At 41.3% G+C, this 17936-nt stretch overlaps 1 protein-coding gene across 9 annotated transcripts in view; it reads left to right on the top strand.

Moving 5' to 3' along the window:
* MCTP2 (multiple C2 and transmembrane domain containing 2) overlaps positions 1 to 17936 on the top strand; it is a 167338-nt gene that overhangs the window by 89554 nt on the left and 59848 nt on the right. For 7 of the 9 annotated variants that reach the window (XM_085514929.1, XM_085514928.1, XM_085514930.1 and 4 more), the window contains 5 exons: positions 433 to 509; positions 1746 to 1857; positions 3815 to 3850; positions 11475 to 11639; positions 13439 to 13569. In XM_085514929.1, coding sequence (XP_085371055.1) covers positions 433 to 509; positions 1746 to 1857; positions 3815 to 3850; positions 11475 to 11639; positions 13439 to 13569 — 521 coding nt within the window. The remainder of the gene's footprint in view (positions 1 to 432; positions 510 to 1745; positions 1858 to 3814; positions 3851 to 11474; positions 11640 to 13438; positions 13570 to 17936) is intronic. The other 2 variants (XM_085514933.1, XM_015873148.2) reach the window with 1 other exon arrangement.

Genomic DNA, 17936 nt, shown 5'->3' with positions numbered 1-17936 from the left:
AGAGCGCAATTTGGCTGGATTGAACAGAGTTATTGCCTGGGATGCAACCGTGACAAGTAGCAAAGCTTTTTCTCATTATGAGTACCATTACAGTTACCAGAACTGCAGGCTACCAGTTGTGAGCACTAATTGCTAAAACATCTGTAGCGAGAACTACCTGATGTTGTGCAGCGTTTCATCATAGAGCATAAAGGAACAGGCACAATCTGTAGCAGCACAAGTCTTTGTTTACATAATATTAAGACGATACTTTCAAAACGCAGTTTAAATATTTAGCTAGAAATACAAATTAAAGCAGGGAAATGGAAAATTATCCCTGAATTATGTGTAAGCTTTGATCTGAAAAGCCTTAAAATATCCGTTCTTCTATCAGCTGGATAAAACTGCCTTGTGATGTGAAAATTCTGAATATTCATTTTGTTTTGCTGCCAGGTGTACGATCGAGACCTGACCTCTTCTGACTTCATGGGTTCGGCATTTGTAGTGCTCACTGAACTCGAACTCAATAGGTAACACGTTTATTTAATTAAGGTTGTTACTGCACTTTAATTGAGAGATGTGATAAAATAACGAAGTGCTAGAGCTTGGGATTTATCTATCCATGGAAACTTTTTTTTTCCTGATTGAAGGGTAAGGAATATGTTTTGAAAATGAGAAATTAGCTTCAGATAAATCCCTCATAGGTGTGGTTTTGTCTGGCATCATGTACTGGATTGCAGTTCTACCTGGATGGAGCCCTGTACAGAAGAAGCTGCTATTTTTGTATCTAGAAATCAGAACGAGTTTCTATATGCAAGGATTATTTATTCTAGCTGCGCCAGAATAATTTATGGAGGTGGATTTATGGCAGAAGAAAGGGGGTGGAAAGCTGAGAACCCCCTATAGGCCCCCTGTAGAGCAGGGTGCATTTTTCTGTGGGTTATTTGGCTGGGGAGTGGTTTGCCTTGCTGCTGGCAAGCTCCCCCAATTCCATCCTCCCCCCTGCAGCCACCCAGCCCTGCTGCAGCCGCATCTGGCCCTGATTTAGCGCAGAGGCAAAGCCCTTCGCCTTTTGTCTACTGCAGCTTGGTCTGAATGTGAATGTGAAGCTGGAAGCCAGGAATTCAAGTTTTATTTCTCTCTTTAATACTCACTCACTGTGTGACTTTTTTTCTTTTTTTTTTTTCTTTTTCTTTTTCTTTTTTTTTTTGGAGAAAATGAGTTCTCTGTGTGCGGGTGTGTTAAAGCTCCCATGGCTGTTGTTTGTGTGTTTCAAGAAACATTAATGAATTTATCTGTCAGGTAGCGCCACCAAGTAAATGCCAGCATTACTGTTTTCGGAGGGGGAACTGAGTCACAGAAGGAGATTAAATGCACACAGAGGGTAAGGTAGGATACATATCCTGAGTCAGGTCTCAGGCATTAATGTTAGAAAACTCACTTGGTTAAGTTTCTCTGTCGCAGTTCTTCCTTGAGAAATGCTGTCAGCAGTAACTCATTTCAGCTTGTACCCACATCTGAAGAAATGCAGATAAGATAATAGCATTGTGATAGGATGCCCTATTAAAAGGGTTGTGCGTTTTGTTGGGACTATCAGTGAACCCTTCGGACTTCCTGCTTTCATATTTAAACTCAATATTGGGAATTCAGACAAGAGGCTGAAATTTGCACAGCTCCGAGTGACCTTTAGGAATGAACTCGAGTTTAACTGAAGACAACAAATCCACATCTTTTATGTTTCATTTTCTTTTTTCTTTTGCTTGTAGAACTACTGAACAGGTTTTAAAACTGGAAGATCCCAACAGTTTAGAAGATGACATGGGAGTGATTGTATTAAACTTGAGTCTAGCAGTCAAGCAAGGAGACTTCAAGAGAAATGTAAGTGGCTTAGGAAATCAAATTTATAGCTGCAATGTGTTGAGGCGAGGGAGAAAAAAAAAAGAAAAAAGGACCTGACCTAATCTGATTTACTTTGAAATGCCACCTTTATTTTCATCTTCAGAGAACTCTGTATTGAAATCAATATAGACGATGGCTTTAGGAGGGAAAAAAACCAGCAACTCTGTATTTAACTGAGTAAAAGATGCTTAGACATCTGTAGCTAAATACTTTTGTCTTGTAGTTGTGAAGTGCGCTGTGTCAGTGCTCTCCATGTATCATGTGTGTGTTATCTTCCACTCTTGCAATTGCCATTCCAGAGCACGCTGTTTTCTGATTTCCATCAAAGAGCTTTAGACGTTAACACTGAGAAAAGAACTATTGGTCTCTTAATCTCATGATGGAAAAAAAATAAATACATCTAATAGTAGGGATTTAAAATCAAGACTTAAACTGCACCAGTGTAGCAGGAAGAGCACACTGGCTGAGAGGAAGAGATTTCTCATTAACGCTGATTTTTGCTACTGAGTGTCTTGACTGGAGTTCACTTGAACTTGGCTCCTGATGCAGAAATATGGTGCAGCTTTTGGTGCTAAAGAGATAGGAAAAAAAAACCGGGCATATACTGCGAACAAACAGCTCAAAGCTGATGATGGTTTTTAAGTTTCATGTCGTACATATGTTGGTTTTGTTGTTGTTTTAAACTTTGAAGATTACTACCAGTGTTGGATACAGAGTGCCATACTGGTGAACTCACTTTGCTGCTGTCTACAGAGCAGCTTTGCAAGCGGTGGGGAAGAGACATAGTTTGGTATTTTCTTAGCTCAGGTTTTCAAGCTAGTCCAGTTTTAAATAGGAGACTGAAATATAAATGGAAAAATCCTCCTACAGTCTTCTGCATAGTCCAGTATGGAAGTTGCTGTTTGCAACACACTAAATTACAGGTAGGAGATATTACTGTCTAAGTGGGATTATTTACAGAAATGTAAGTGTTTCAAAGGGTTTGAAAGCAAAATGAGGAAAAGTTGGCATGGGATGCCTGCTCTTCAATCATCATTTTTCATAGCGTTGCCTTTTTTGAAAGTTCTAAAACCCTCTGTGTTAATTTTATGATAATTGTACATTTACTTCTACTTTGGTATGTGATTATTTGAAGACTTAATGACATCAAAGCTTTGTTGCTGTATTTATATGCCTATAGTATAAGACAATGGCTTCAATGTGAGATGTGAATTCCCCTGCAAACTTGTACGAGACAGTGTTGTTGGCAAGTGTCACTGGATTACACGAAGGGGTGAAGAAGAGACATTGCATCCAGAAGAACCTTTGGAATTCCTTTGGGATTTTTAGGAAGACATGGAATAAAGTGGACTTAGCCAGTGAGATAGAAAATACATTGGTTTAAAGTAAAGGCTTTTGGTACTCTAGGGTGCTTAGTTAACATTCAGAGTGCGGATGATAGAAGAGTTGGTGCACACTGCAATTTTTTTTAAAGATGATGTTTTAAGCCCTCGTATTTCAAATGCAAATTGCTCAGCCATTTCCACTGGAATCAGAATAGTGAAATGGCTCTGTCCACATTAGCACTTAACAGCAAGATGATTCTTTTCTTTTTTTTTTTTTTTTCCTTTTTTAAATTAGCTTACTGTAGAACCAGATGGCACCAAAAGTATAAGCCATGTTTCTTACTAATGGCTCTCTGTCCCTCAGATTATTTTTCCTGATTTTTTTATGTCCTCTTATTTTTGGTGCAATGCAGGTATTTTGAGTTTTTGATGGCGCCCTGAAATAGGAAGGTAAATTAATGCAGTAATAGATCCAAGCCCTTCCTTGTTAATGAGAGTTTCCAGTAAGTTTTATAAGCTGATGTTTGAATTACTTTACTGAATAACTTTCCCCATTTTATTCCTCCTCTGTCTCCCCTCTCCTTGGTACAATGCTGGGGACTCCCAAATAGAGATGGTCAAGTCGGAAGAAGAGATCTTCATCCAAGGTAATCTATACTTTTTCTTTTCAAAAAAGCCCGTTCCCAAATCTTTGTGCTCTCCTCTATAACCAAGTGAAAAGCATCATGACTTCTGAAGTCTAAGTGCAACCTAAGTGTGGTAGTTGCCATTCCCTTCGCTTCTGTTTTCTTACAGTATGTCCTATGGTAGCATCTATCAGCAAATGAGAGAAAGGCCTCATTTACCAAAGTTCTGTAGAAAGAGTCTGAACTAACTGAAAATGAGAGTAAATTCATCCTGAATCCAGCTTGATCTGGAGGCTGGCAGCCCTGCTTATATCAAGGGTTTGGAACTACATGATCTTTAAGGTCCTTTCTAACCTTAACTATTCTGCGATTCAAATAGAACTGCAGCAAAAAGTTGTGGAGGATTTGAATTGCTTAGGAGTACCTGAATGTGGCCAGGAGAAGGTACTGGTGTTGAAAACAGGTCTGCTAGTTCCCAATTGGATTGTTTGGGGTTGTTTCCTCTGGAGGAATTTGTGAGGCAGTACTTATGTCTTCTGGTTACTTCTATGAGTTTTCAAATTCCCTTTGTTCTTGGGGTAGAGAAAGAGCAGGCACAGGCACCAGCAATGTAATAGGATTTCAAAGGTTTGTGTTGCTACAGATCTATGGAACATGCGTTCCTTGGTCTTTTCGAGTATCCCTGAATGCTGCCATTACATCTGCTTTCCTGCAGTATCCTATTTTTGCATGAGGTTTTAACTAGCTCAGGAAACGGACCTGTGGCTTTTCATTTGTTCTGTAAAGCTTAATTTGCTGTTGAGTAAATAATAATGATATGGAAACTGCAAGGCCCAGCACTCAACTTGAGAGCCATGAAGACTGACCTCCTGAAAATCAATATCTGGCTCCTATGAGAGCATGTATACACCTTGATATCTTCCCTAAGTAACTATTAAGTTACTATTAAGCACACACAGTTGTTTCTTGGCACTGGTTGGCTTTGGGTCCCAGGAAAGGGAGCCAGGTTTTAAACTCTGCTCCTTTTTGTGCAGAATAGCCAAACTTCTGTCTTGGTTGCTGTCATTTATTTTTTCTCTACTGTATGCTGTATCTCATTGCATTTTGAACTTTTTTTTTCCTATATACACACTTTGTTAGACCTTCAGCTGTAAGCCATATTGTCAGGTCTGACGCTTCTCAAGACTCTGGCTCATGCTGTGGCATCTTTTTATACAAAACTGAGATGCTAAGGCGTGTAACCAAGTTATGAGAGATGCAAGTGTTGTTTAAAAGAGAAGGGGGGGGAAGCTGCAACCTTGTGCTCTATTCATTTACAGTCACTAGAGGGTAGGAGAGCTTCAGTTCTTCCAAGGGAAGACATAGTTCATGCTCCAGTGTGATCTCTAAAGAAAAGCTCTGTGACCATCCAAAGGCACTAAAAATATTTCCCAGCATGCAGTGGCAAAATCTGACAAAGCAGTATTTCCTGGTTTATTGATTCTGCTACTGCACTAAAACACTAGTACTGTACATCAATAACCATCTTTAGTTAGGAAACTCTGGGCTGTGGAAGCAGTACTAGCAGTTTGTGGCAGAACATAAAGGCAAGAAAGAAAAATGGTGTGCGTGTGGAATATAGGTGTCTAGGGAAGGCACAAGAGGTTATGGAAGAATGGCCAGAGAGTATGATGGGGTAGAAAACAATGTTGCTGGACCAGATAAAGATATAGCAATAAGGGGGGCAGGGGAAATGGGAAGAGCTCTGTAATACATGCACAGACTCATCTCCTTTTTGGCTCCTGAACTGATTCTGGTTGGTTGCTGCAGGAATAAAGGCCATATACTTTCCATTTGAGCAGCTGAACTGAGACAGATCTGAATTTCATCTCCAGGTTTAAGCAAATAAAAGTTTTCAATAAGGATTGGTTTTCCTGACTCCATTAAAAGTGAACTATAGCTGACCTATATTGTAATATTTAGCTTTCCTTTTTCTAAAAAATGCAAAGAAAATGACTTACTGCAAGGATGGGCAAACATGAATACAACTTTAGCTTTTCTTTACCCTATATGAGGGAAATTGGGCTATACTCTGTTATGGCCATTTTGTGTGCTTGGCAGGTTTGGAACATGAGTATTTTAAGTAAATTGTTACATTAGCTCTGGGGTTCTTACTGTATTCTGTTACTCACCCCAACTGTGTAGTACCTCTATTGGTAGTATTAATGCCCAATGCGACCTGGTGTCAGACAGGTGAAGGGACTCATCTGAGCTGTTGTGGATACTACATACTTTCCATGTGTGTTCTCCACACTCCCTTGTGTTTTAAGAGAAAAAAAAGCTGCATTTCAGACAACAATAGAAACAGCAGCAGTACGAGTTCATCCAGTCTAGCTACAGTAGTTTCACAGTCGTTACAAATATTACGCAGGAAGGATTTCAGCGAGTGAATATTGTCTTTTAAATCATTTTGCTGCAAGAGCTGTTAAACTGGATGATTTAGCTCTCTGATGACTGCACAGCATATATCCTTCACTGCTGCTAGAGGGAATCGTTGCACATTTGGGCAGCACCCCAAGACATGAGCAGCACATCCAGAGCCCTCATTTTTCATGGGAGCTGAGAACTGCATTGTCCTCTGCAGGAGCTGTCTCCAAAAGTGCAGCTTTCTGCTTTCTCATGGAGAGTGGCGTTCCAAGGGGAAGGGGATTCTGTTAAGTAGCATTAACGTATGAGCTCGTATGTGTGCGTATTGGCAAGCTCTCCCCTCTTTAATGGTTTTATTTCTATTTTTCTGGAGCTATCTGGGGTGCAGAAGGAGTTGGTAACCATCTCAGCTGGAGCCCAACGTGGTGATGCTCAGTAGCCTTGTTTGTCCCGGGTGGCTTGAGTCTCACCCCGAGTGCCCCACGTGCTGTTCCCAGCATTTGTACAGCTGAGTAACCTTTAAGTGTTGAACATCTCTGAAGCAAATAAGCAGGTTTGCTTGGGGTGGATTGACCTGCAGCAGTTCAGTCCTGAAACAAAAGCGACGCAATTGCCACCTTGATAGCCGACGCTGATTGAATAAATTGGTTTGAAAGGCTGACCAGACCCAAGCGCTTCACGGCATCTCATTGCAGGGGCAAATCCCTCGCTCTGCTTTTTCTGTGTGGGCTGTTAGGTTTCATTTTGGCCTGCCTCATTCTATTTGCCTTTCTCCCACAATACCCCGTGGGCAGCAACGTGCTCAGAGCGTTGTGTGGAGCTCAGGGATTCAGCTGCCACGGGGTCACGCATCGTGGCGGCAATCTCGTGTCGCTTCACTTGCCTTTCTCGCTGCCCTCTCCTCTATCCCAAGGGGGAAGACCGCCTCTGCAAAATGGTTTCCCTGCCTAATGAGGAGAGGTCCAAAGAGTCTTCTATTTGCGTGTTGTTGTTTTCTCAAATGGCAAATTATGTGGCCCAGTTTCTACGTTGACCTCTTCACAGGGTTTGCAGCAGGCTTTCTGTTGTCCTGTCTCATCCTTTTAAATGAAAGATGTGAGAGATGGGCTCACTTCACACTTGGCCACCTCGCTGTGTCATTTAAATGTACAATTTTTCTGCATCTCTTTATTGCTTCAAAAACAAGTTTGAACTTGAGGCGTGTATGTGTGGGTCAGGGAGAGAGACAGATTTGAAAGCGCTCCTGATGCACTGGAGGGGATTCACTGGGTGCCTTCAGAGGGACATTATATCCAATGGTGTTCACAGGGAGATTCAAGCACCCAAAGGGTTTTGTGAAGCTGTGGGTCAATGAGTCCTTTCTTTGCCCTCTAAAGCTCACTCTCGCTTATCTCTAGCATTACCCTCTGTGAAGGCAGTGTGGCTCACCTGCTTGTTCTCGTCCAGCTTTCTTCTTGAAACCAAGACTGGAAAGCAGCAAAAAACTTGAAAGTTGGTGCGAGAAGCTTCTCTCAACTCATTTTTGAAACCAGCAACTAAATTTGAGGAATGGTGCTGGCAGCACTGATGGCTTTTCCTGTTCAGAGATGCGCTCTTTTTCAGGAAGATGCCTTTTCTAAGCATATGGAAAAGAACCACCTCTGTTCTTTATGTGGCAAGGTCCTGCTCCACCACAAGGCTTCATAGAATATTACTGCTTGCCCTGATGTTTTGCAGTCCCTAAATCGGCGATAAACATGAGTGCTTAGACTTTAAATCCTCTGCGTGTTTTTGTGTTGGTTTGTTTTTACAGTACAGCTTTCTTGGATATTCGTGTGCTCATTTTCTTTGTCATGCTTGTGTGGGAAACATTTTGCTTCACTTCTTCCCCATTTTTACAGCGTTGAGCTGCTCATAAAGATGACTTTTATGGTATTGCTGGTGGTTATTTGCAAGCCAACACTTACATTAGATGCACGTATGGATATTTTTCAATGTATGGAGAGCTTGAATGAAGTCAGGGCTCTTGAGGCGACCCCTCAAATTCTGATCTCAGGGCCAGAAGTGTAATTTCAGAATGATGGATGCTGGATTTTGGAGGGGAGGGGGGAGATAAGTGAACTTGTCCAGTGTCTTTTGCTCGGGACACCTGCCAACTGCCATCATAAAGCATGTGTTTCCTAATTTCCAGCCCTCTAGTCAAATTCTAGCTGCAGCCAACTTTTCTGTACCTCGGCAAAGCACCTTGATTTTGTTTTGGGACATAGCCAGAGTGTGAGTTGGCTGACTGCAGCCTTTGGAGGAAAATGCAGCGAGAGAGAAGCCTTGAAGCCTGGCATGTGGTTGGGAAGCACAGCTGGAATGAGGTTCAGGGACAGGAGGAGCTGGAGCACCCACACTCAGAGCTGTCTGCAGCTTGGGAGGCAGAAGGGAAGGAAAGAGCTGAATAGCTAAAAATGTTGTCTAATTATCACTGAACAAGCAACCTTTGCTGGGTGGCGTACAGGGACTTTGGTTTCCCTGGTGTGAAGGCAGATCAGTTCAGGGATGGTTGGGGGAACAGAAAGTGGTTTCCCTATGCAGGAATGCTGAGGAGGGGGCTGCAGAGAAAGCACAGCTCAGGTCTTCAGTGCTTACGTAGAAGGTATGGGAGACATCTCAGACCTGCTAAGCACTCACGACCTGGTCAGGGGTAGGAAACACAAAGCATTGCTGGTGTGACTGGGGACTGAGAGGGTCAGCTTTCTTGGGACATCATGCTGCTCCACTGAGAGAGAGGGTTACAGGGACAAAATTGCTGTACTGTGGAAGCAGGCAAAATTGCTGAGGTGGTGCAGATCAGCACTATATCCTGAACCAGCTGAAAACGTTTTGGTTCTTCTAACAGTGTGGTGCTTTAAAGCGATGTTTGATCTTGTCCAGAAAATAGTCAGGTCCTGTTTGCACAGCTTGCGGCCAATAGACTCCACTCCTGAGCTGGACTCAGCATCCCAGCACAGGGTGCTTTGCAGCTGCCCAGCCATACAGTAGGGCTGCACAAGGCTGTTTGTTCAGGGCCGGCTGTTTTGGGAGGTCAGAGTTGAAGCATTGCAATGTGCTCTGATAATACTGAGCTGCAGGTGCTGATGTTTGCTGGGAATGGTTTGAGTACCTCCCAGCTCTCCTTTGAACTATCAAGTTAGTGGCTGAGAAGGCAGGGTTGTATTTCAGACCGTATTTGGGTAGGAGGACCCCCCCCCCCCCCCCCCCCCTCAGCACCGTGTGACTCCCTAAAATACCAGACTAGGTAAAAAATGAAAAGAATCCAAATTTGATTTGCAAACTGAGTGATAACAACTCTTTCCATGTTCGGCTGGAAGCTTTGAAGAGAACGAACAGGATGCTTTGTTTTTAAAAGAAATTGTAATGTGAATTATAAACTTTGCGGGGCTTTTTTGTGAACTAACATCAAATACCTCTTCCTCCTCTGAGGAAGGGTGGGGGGGAAAGAGAAAAGCCTTGGTCCGCAAGCAGCGAGTACATCACATCAAACATGACTATGTTAAATACTAAAATGTTCAAAGTACAGCTAAGATAGATAAAGGCTTTGATGGGAAGTGGATATTTCCCAGGGACATTACAAGCAATAATCCAGATGTTATGGTGTAATGCAACGAGTGTCCATGGATAGATCGGGAGCTCAAGCCAAGCAGTGCCTGCTGTAGGCCTTAGCCCTCCACTCCCATGCTGTTACGCCATATGGAAGCAATCTCCAGGCCCCTTTAATAGCCAGCTTTGGATTCCATTTTCACAGGGCTCATAGAGCTAAGTGGAGCTGTTTTATGGACAAGTTAGATAGAAGCTTTTCCAAGATAAACATCCAATTTGAAATTAGGACATACCAAGCTGCAAAATTATTTTAGGGCATATTTCATGGAAGCACTGCCATTTTTCTAAGGCGATTGCCAGACTGCAGAATGCCCTTTGATCCCTTGTGGACATTACTCCCTTCTTTATAAAAAGGATTTTGAAATAGTTGCAGTGTTTAGGGAGGAATATATCTGCCGGGTCTTTGAAGTATGTCCATGGGAACAGCCATGCTTTAGTTTTTTGGCCTAAAAGACAAACTTTAAAACAAAAATAATAAAAAAAAAAAAAAAAAGGAGAAAAAAAAAATTACATTGCAGCTGGATTTATGAATCAAAATCTCATTTTCTTTTTAAAAGTAGGAATTTTTTCTCCAGTGTGCCAGGAAAGCCAAACAGGGTGTTTAAATAGAAGTATATTAATATGCTTGTGGGATCCAAAGACTTGGGTATTCTAAAATAAAAAGCGAGTAAAACTTTGTGAGTTCACCACCCGTGATTTAAGCATTTTGTAGCTGGGTAATTGATCCATAAAAAGTAATCTTCTGACATCAGGTGCTTTTTCAATCATTTTATTTAGCCACAACATTTCTTACTTGCTTTTAAAGCCAACATGTCCTGCTTTAAAGTGACTTGTGAAATCTCCTCCGTCTTGCTCCCACCTGTATATGGTATGATTGAAGCTCCAAAGCGTGGCGAGTTAAAAGTTGCTTCCTAAGAATAAAATATGGCAGGGCTTTTACTGCAAGAAGAAGAGGATAGCCTTGAGTTTTAATGTTTCCAGCTCTCACTCTTACTCTCTCCAAATAAAGGCCTATTTAATCATCCTCTGTCCAATAAAATACTGCCTGTTAGCAAACTGTTAGTGCAGCCGTGCTATGTAGGAGGAAATAGTGAAGGTAACAAATGTGACTACTAGGTAACCGTAACTCCTGATAAAGGGCCCAGTCGTGTCAGTGCTTTTCATCAGGCACTGGTGTTTTTGGTTCCTGAGCCGGGTTTCTAGAAGCTGCAGCTCCCAAAGTCAGCAGGCAAAGAGCTGATGCGGAGGACAGACAGTGAGTGGTGGAAGATGTGGCTTCAGTCTTATACCTGTCCATAGGCTGTGTATGATTGTGGGATGCTTCACAGGGAAGGACAGACCCTGGTTTTATGGGTGTATCTGGATATGTTTAAGTTTGCTTTTGGTTCTCCCTTCTTCTGTCCTTTTTCTGCAGTATTCTCCTGTGTCAGGGTCAGCTGTAACATGGAATAGGCAGAAAACCCTTAGCTTTTTTGTGCCCTCAGTTCCTTGCTTGCTATGAGGAACTGCTGGTACCTCTCTCACTTCTAATGATTTCATATCCCTGTCAACAATTGCATGAAAACATGGCTTAGATTGTATAACTGTTTTGTGTCTCCAACTTGCTTTTCAGTCGAGTTTCATGCGGAGCATGCGGCTCTCTGACTCTTTGCGTAAGAACCAGCTGTGGAATGGGCAGGTCACCATCACACTACTGGAAGGGAGGAACATCCCCTTAGGGGGCTTGGCAGAGGTTTTTATTCTCCTGAAACTGGGAGATCAAAGATACAAGAGTAAGGTAAGTACTAAGAATTTCCTCTAGTTTGGAACTGTTCTTGAATCTTACTATTTTTTTTCATGTAAGCGAGATCAAAAACAGGATACCAGATCAAGGATGCTGATGTTTTACTGATATGTTATATACAGCAATACAGAAATAAGGAAGTTGGGAGCAGTGTATCTGTTTTTGTGCATATAACGTGCTCATCATATTGATGGATGCTCAGCGTTAATGTGAAATGAAACAAGCCTACATGCATCACACATGTTCGCTCTTCTCTGCCAACACAGAAGTCGGGTTTGCAATGTTAGGAATGCTGGGAAAGCAGACCTGAAATGGTTCCTGGTGAAGGTGAATGGTGCTTTTTTTTTTAAGCACTTTTCTTGGGAAGTGTTACCTTTAACAGAAAGGAGGAAAGAAACAAGAAAGAAACAAAATAGAAAGGAAAAAGCCCACCACAAAACCATAAAACACCTGGAATATTCCAGGGTTTTTCTTTAGAGTTTTGTTCTTTTAGGCTGCATTTACTTGTAACACTTTACCATTTCATAGGAAACTAAGAAATGAGTAGGGTTCCCAAAGGTACGTGTTTCACCTCTAAAGCCTAATAAGGAAATAAGCAGTAATTAAAATACTATTCTGTTGAGAAAGCAAAAGCTCCTCGTGTCATGAACTGGAAATGTGGAGGGAGGAGGAAACAAACAAAATCCCTCCTGTACAAAACGTGCAGTGGAAGTTCACAGAACACAGCGTTCAGATGTAGACTGAAACCTGCACTCTGTCCCCCGCAAAAGACCTCAAGCAAGGTCACGATATGATGTTTTTATTTTGTAAAGCAGCTTTGAAGAGTAACAAATGGTATAGTTATTTTAGAATAAATACACAGTATTCTAGTTAAGATCCCTTTTTATGTTTCTCTTTATGGTCCATAGCTTGTGTTATGAATCCGAACGACTCTCCATTGTTTGCAGTCACAGAAAATTGAAAAGTTTAAAAGAGGGAGTTCAGGCCAATGTTGCCTGCACTGAATTAATTGCTTAGTACTTCTGTCTGGAGTCCAGCAAGAGTTGGGGACTGCAGCTTTAGCACTGCAGTAGGAATTCAAATTGTCTGTACTTCATGTTCTTTCCTGGAGTTTATTTAACTTATGAAGTACAATCTCATGGCCCAGAAAAGCAGCCAGGGTGGAGGAAATCTCCAGTCATGGTCCAGTTAATCCTATCTCCTGTTCTCTCAGTGGCCACGCTGATGCTGATGGTGGTTAGTGTAGTGTGATATGAATTGCAAGTGATTTAAGTCTCAATCCGGTGAATACTTGCATTCTCAGAGTAACCTGAAAGTGTGAAAGACTGAACTCAGAAGGACAATTTACAGATATCAAATGAGCAGCATGTTAATATTACCAAATCTTCGTTGCTGATATCTTAACATTAAAGAGTGAAAAATACTAGCTTGGATTTCTGAATTAATTCAGACCTGCTTTTAAGGTGATCATCTTCATCATCTTCATAGGGCGAATTCCTGATTTCTTCTAGCATGAGTGATGCTGAACGATGACCGTGGTTCAGTGAGAGTGGAATTTGGAGGATCCACGGTTTCTCCAGCCGTTCATTGATATTGCATTTGAATAGCTAGCATTGTTGTGACAAAGAATGATGAAGTTCTGTTTGGCTGACTGTGGAGCTTTTAGTTTGAATGACCTTCTTAGCTTTTGGTGCCCTAACATCTGGCTTTGTTGTAGAAGAAATGATATGTGCTTTACTGTGGAAATACATGCCATTTAAGAAAAGTAAATATTATAACTGCATGTTTTCTAGACACTGTGTAAGAGTGCAAATCCTCAATGGAGGGAACAGTTTGATTTTCACTACTTCTCTGACAGGAAGGATATGTTGGACATTGAGGTCTGGAGAAAGGATAACAAAAAGCACGAGGAGCTTTTGGGAACGTAAGTTCTTTTCTTGGAGGGGGGTTAAATGCAACAGCTAACGTAATTTATGTTACATTCATTTATATTTGGGTTTGTGCCCCAACTTATTGCACAGTCTCTAGCAATTTAGAGCATTGCCTGCAGGGGTGACCTCTCAGGTAACATCTCTCTCCTGTCTGATGCCAGATTTTGTCCTGCTGCAGTATTATGTTCTAACTTCAGATTCTCAATCTCATACCATATAAGCAGCAGACATTATGTGGGCTAGTTAGCTGAACCTTTCTTCTTAATTTCTTAGTGGTAATGGAGTATGGCTCCTTCTGTTAAGTCCTGATCTTTTTTGTCTGTCTAACTCCATCCATTTCTGTGCAGTACTAGCACAGTCTTAGTTTCCTAGACATAACTGTAGCTTCCTTCCTATTGCCCTCATCTCTTCATTTAGCTTCCCAAACTGTGTCTGTACAGCTGGATCTGTGCTCCAATCTCTAAACTCTTAGGGGCAGGGATGCCATCTGCAGCTGTTTGCATTCTTACCTGGAGAATATTTCACAACTTGCTGACTCAATTGCAGTAACTAATAAGAGCATCCTCTTCCTTTAAGTATTAAAATAGTTTGAAGCTGTTCACTGAAAAGAACAATCCCCTTTGGCTCTACAAATGTTTGTGGTTTTGCAGAGCAGGAAATGCTTTCTGGCTGAACACTGTTGTTCATCACATGGAGAAGTGGCTGGAGATGAATTTGTTCCTTCAGTTCTCACAGTTACTTTTATTACTTCTGATATTTTCTGTTTAGAGTTAAGAAATGTAGCAGCATTTGTGGCCTGCCTCTGTTCAGCTTCCTTGACACAGCAGGAATTTCTCCTTATATTTTTCCCCTTCTTTTTTTCCTCGTTTCATGCAGGTGTTTGGTGTGGCAAAAAGTGATCAGCGTATTCTATGAACAGTGGCATTATTAAAGATTCCAGCAATGGGAAAGCTTGTTTCCTTAAGCACAGTGATTTCACTGTAGCATCAAAAGAGGGGGAAAAAAAATAAGCTAAGATTTGGTGATTGAATGTGTAGGTGAATAGCAAATATGCGATGACCAGCCTTGTTTGCACAGCGTAGTAACATTTGAAGCCCAGTAAATGTTGTTGTTTATTGTGATGTTTGGTTCAAGTGCAGTCTAATCTGGAAAAGGTTTTTGTAGGGGGGAAAAAAATGCATTATGAGGTGCCATGTTTATTGTCACTGTGACTTCCAAGTTGAGTTTTGAAATCTCCTGACTTGCCAGCTGTGCTGTAAGAAAGATTCTATAGTGAAATGCCTATGGCTTGTACCCAGTCATTACCTACAGCGTTACATCCCATCTGCCTTCATGTATCTTCATGATTTTAAGGAAAAAGCAAAATCTGCTGGATTTTAATAATTCTGTGGTTAACTTGTGGATAGAGTACAATTCATTATGTTCTCTCAGGGCTGTGTAGGTTGGACTGTGTTGGTTAGATGTTAAAAGAACGAGTTGTCACATGCTGCTGAACTTCTGTGGAATAAAGACTTCTGTTCATTCCATTAGGCCCATGGTTTCATGTAGTATGAACGCTCTAAGCCCCTGGAACGTCTCTCCTAGGCATAATTTGGTTTTAAGGTAAAATATTCTTGAAATAGAGCCCAGAGTGTCTGCGAAGCTTATGGAACGTATAGCATAAGAAATGCATTGGACCTTCAGTACTAAACTCTAATACCTGGGGCATTGATCTGCTTCTGAATTAGCGAAGTTGTGATTTCATGTCACCCTTCTCCTATTGTGCAGTGAACCCTCATTGTCAGGGCGCGCTGCAACCTAAATCATTACATTCAGCCTACCTACATTATCCTTATATTTCCATTGGGATCCAATTTCTCACATAATATACTGCAGCACTGAGGGGTTCAGCTGCCAGAGTCTGACGCTGGGGGTGGCTGTTCTTTGGTGCTGGATGAAATAATCCCTCTATTTAGTCTGCACAGAGCTGCTGCTAACGTTTACGGAGTGCTTTTTGTATCCTTTGGGATAAGAGGCATGCTATAAACAGGAGATGATGTTAATGTATATTAATAAACAAAGGTGTTAACGTGTGCAGAATTTGTCCAGGCTGTGTTAAATTGTTTATGCCAAGTTGGTAGTGAGCATTTCTGCATTCAGAAATATGTTTTGAAGAAGTGGTGAAAAGAACCAATTTTTTTGCAATATCACAAATTTGCATCAAGAAGAAGGATTTAGAAAAATCACAAGACTTGAGGCCATGAGCAGAGTGATGGGAAAGCATCTGATATCTCTGAGGAATGCCTCAGGGAAACGGTGCCTTTGCAGGCAGGAACAACTTGTTCTAAAGGCCGTACAGTTGGGATTTAGTGCTAAAATCTATGATGACTGGGACTAAACCTTTCAATTAAATCTCACTGAATTTATGTCTAGTATAAGACAGAATGGGACTGTGTTCACCATCTCTCTGGCACCCCATGGCATTTGGAATCCCTCTCCAAATATTAACCTTAGGCACATCTTAGTGTATACCTGTGATGATTCTGACCTCTTTTGTGAAGGGCTTGCAAGGGTTCTGGAGGAAAAAAGGCAATCGTTTGTTTTGGCATTATCATATATACTTATGCATATGTAAGGATACTTAATGTTGTTTGAGGGGCTGCTGGGAAGTGGCTAAGCCCATCACCTCCTAGTGAAATTTTAATTTTTTATTCCTTGATAAATTAAAACAAATGGTCCCAAATGTAGTATAGGCCGTTCTCAAGTGAAGTTTCTCTGCAAAATTAATTGGAAATGGGTGAAAAAAAGATATGGCAGATACATATAAGGGCTGTAAGTCATAACGTCGAAAGAGCAATCTTAAATGAAAACTAAAGCTGTGGCATATTTCTCTACAGGACTAGAGGTCGGTATAGAGGCTTAGACTTCTATATTGATCAAGAGAAGGAAGAAAAGCGTTTAATTGAGGTAACAGACCTCTGTCCTCTATAGATCATGCGTATGGCCATGTGTGAAATATTATGCCTGAATTTAATTCCTTGATTTATGGGAGGATGACGACAAACAGAGCCACTCTATTCTGAAATAAGGTTACTACGTTGTGAATTTAACTCAGGAGATCATTTGCATTGCCTCAGGTGCAAATAATCAGTGGGTTTTTCTCTGTGTTTAGATCTGGCTAATTTTCAGCAAAGACCATGGAATGCCTCCATTAGTTTTATGCTGTGGCCATCCTCGTAGTCTCTTCTTGCCTTCCTGTGAAATAATTATATACGGTTGTTCAGATATGAAGCTGAGAGTTGGAAAGTGGAGGATTTCTCTTTCAGGAGGATGGGAGATATAGTTAGACTCAGTTTAGAAGTGCTTGTATGAAAATTTGTGTGTGTATATATATAGTAAATTGAACATCTAATTGCTTCACCAAGATGCATTCGTTATAGTCTGATCAGTTGCCTTCTATAACCTTAATGAAACATTGTCTTTTTTCTTAAGCCTTTTGCCATTTGCCAAGTGCAAATGTGGATTTTCTTTTCAGTTCCTCAAAAGAAACTGCAGCAGCATGCTGTCACCTTGAGTGAACACAGATGTTTTTAGGAAGTTAGCTTGCACGGAAATCAGACATGATTTGAGGAAGAAATGCTTATACTCCATCTCCTGCTGCTTTCCCCTCCACATGTGCATCCCTCCTACCCCCACACCCTCATACTCAATCTTTTCTTTGACCTTTGGCTAATGAAATTCTTTGAGTAAGTGAAACAATTCCAATTTGCCAAAACAAACTAGAATCATATTTAACTTTGCCTTTGAGATATGAGACATTTCTAAGGTTATCTTCTGGTGGGAGCTGCACCTTTGTCTGAAAGTGTTGTCTTTTCTCTCCCTTTTTACATGGAAAGTTCTTAACCTAAAAAGCAAATGCAGCCTTTCCTGGTCCCTGCATTGTGTTTGAGTGGGTGTATGAAATACTGATGTGGGAGATGGGGTCTGTGTGGCCAGCTGGGTGACCCCAAGTTTCTCTTCTCTCCTTGATTCCATTTCTTCATCTGTAAAAATAATAACAAAAAAAAGCAACAAGATAATTGCACATATTCCCTCTGCATTGAATATGTACGCTATCAGTAACACTGCTGTTAGCGCAGCCAAGGCAATGCTGAGCTGAGGGGTGAAAGTGACAAGGTCTTTCTCAAATGCTTGTCTTTTTGTTTTATTTTTGGTTTGTTTTCCTTTCTTGAGCATCTTCTCTTGTCATGTCTTTGAGGAGGGTCCAGGTGTAGCAGTGAGCTTGAAGTGTGACCTCTCACACTTGGAAACTGTGGAGGGGCAACTTACTTGCCAAACTGTGTTGGGACTCTTCCTGGCTTATTTCCCTTCTCTTTCAAAG

This window comes from Coturnix japonica, chromosome 14 (assembly GCF_054131305.1).
Source record: "Coturnix japonica strain WE chromosome 14, WE-NBRP24, whole genome shotgun sequence".
Taxonomy (NCBI): domain Eukaryota; kingdom Metazoa; phylum Chordata; class Aves; order Galliformes; family Phasianidae; genus Coturnix; species Coturnix japonica.
This window is presented reverse-complemented; position numbering and strand designations above follow the sequence as displayed.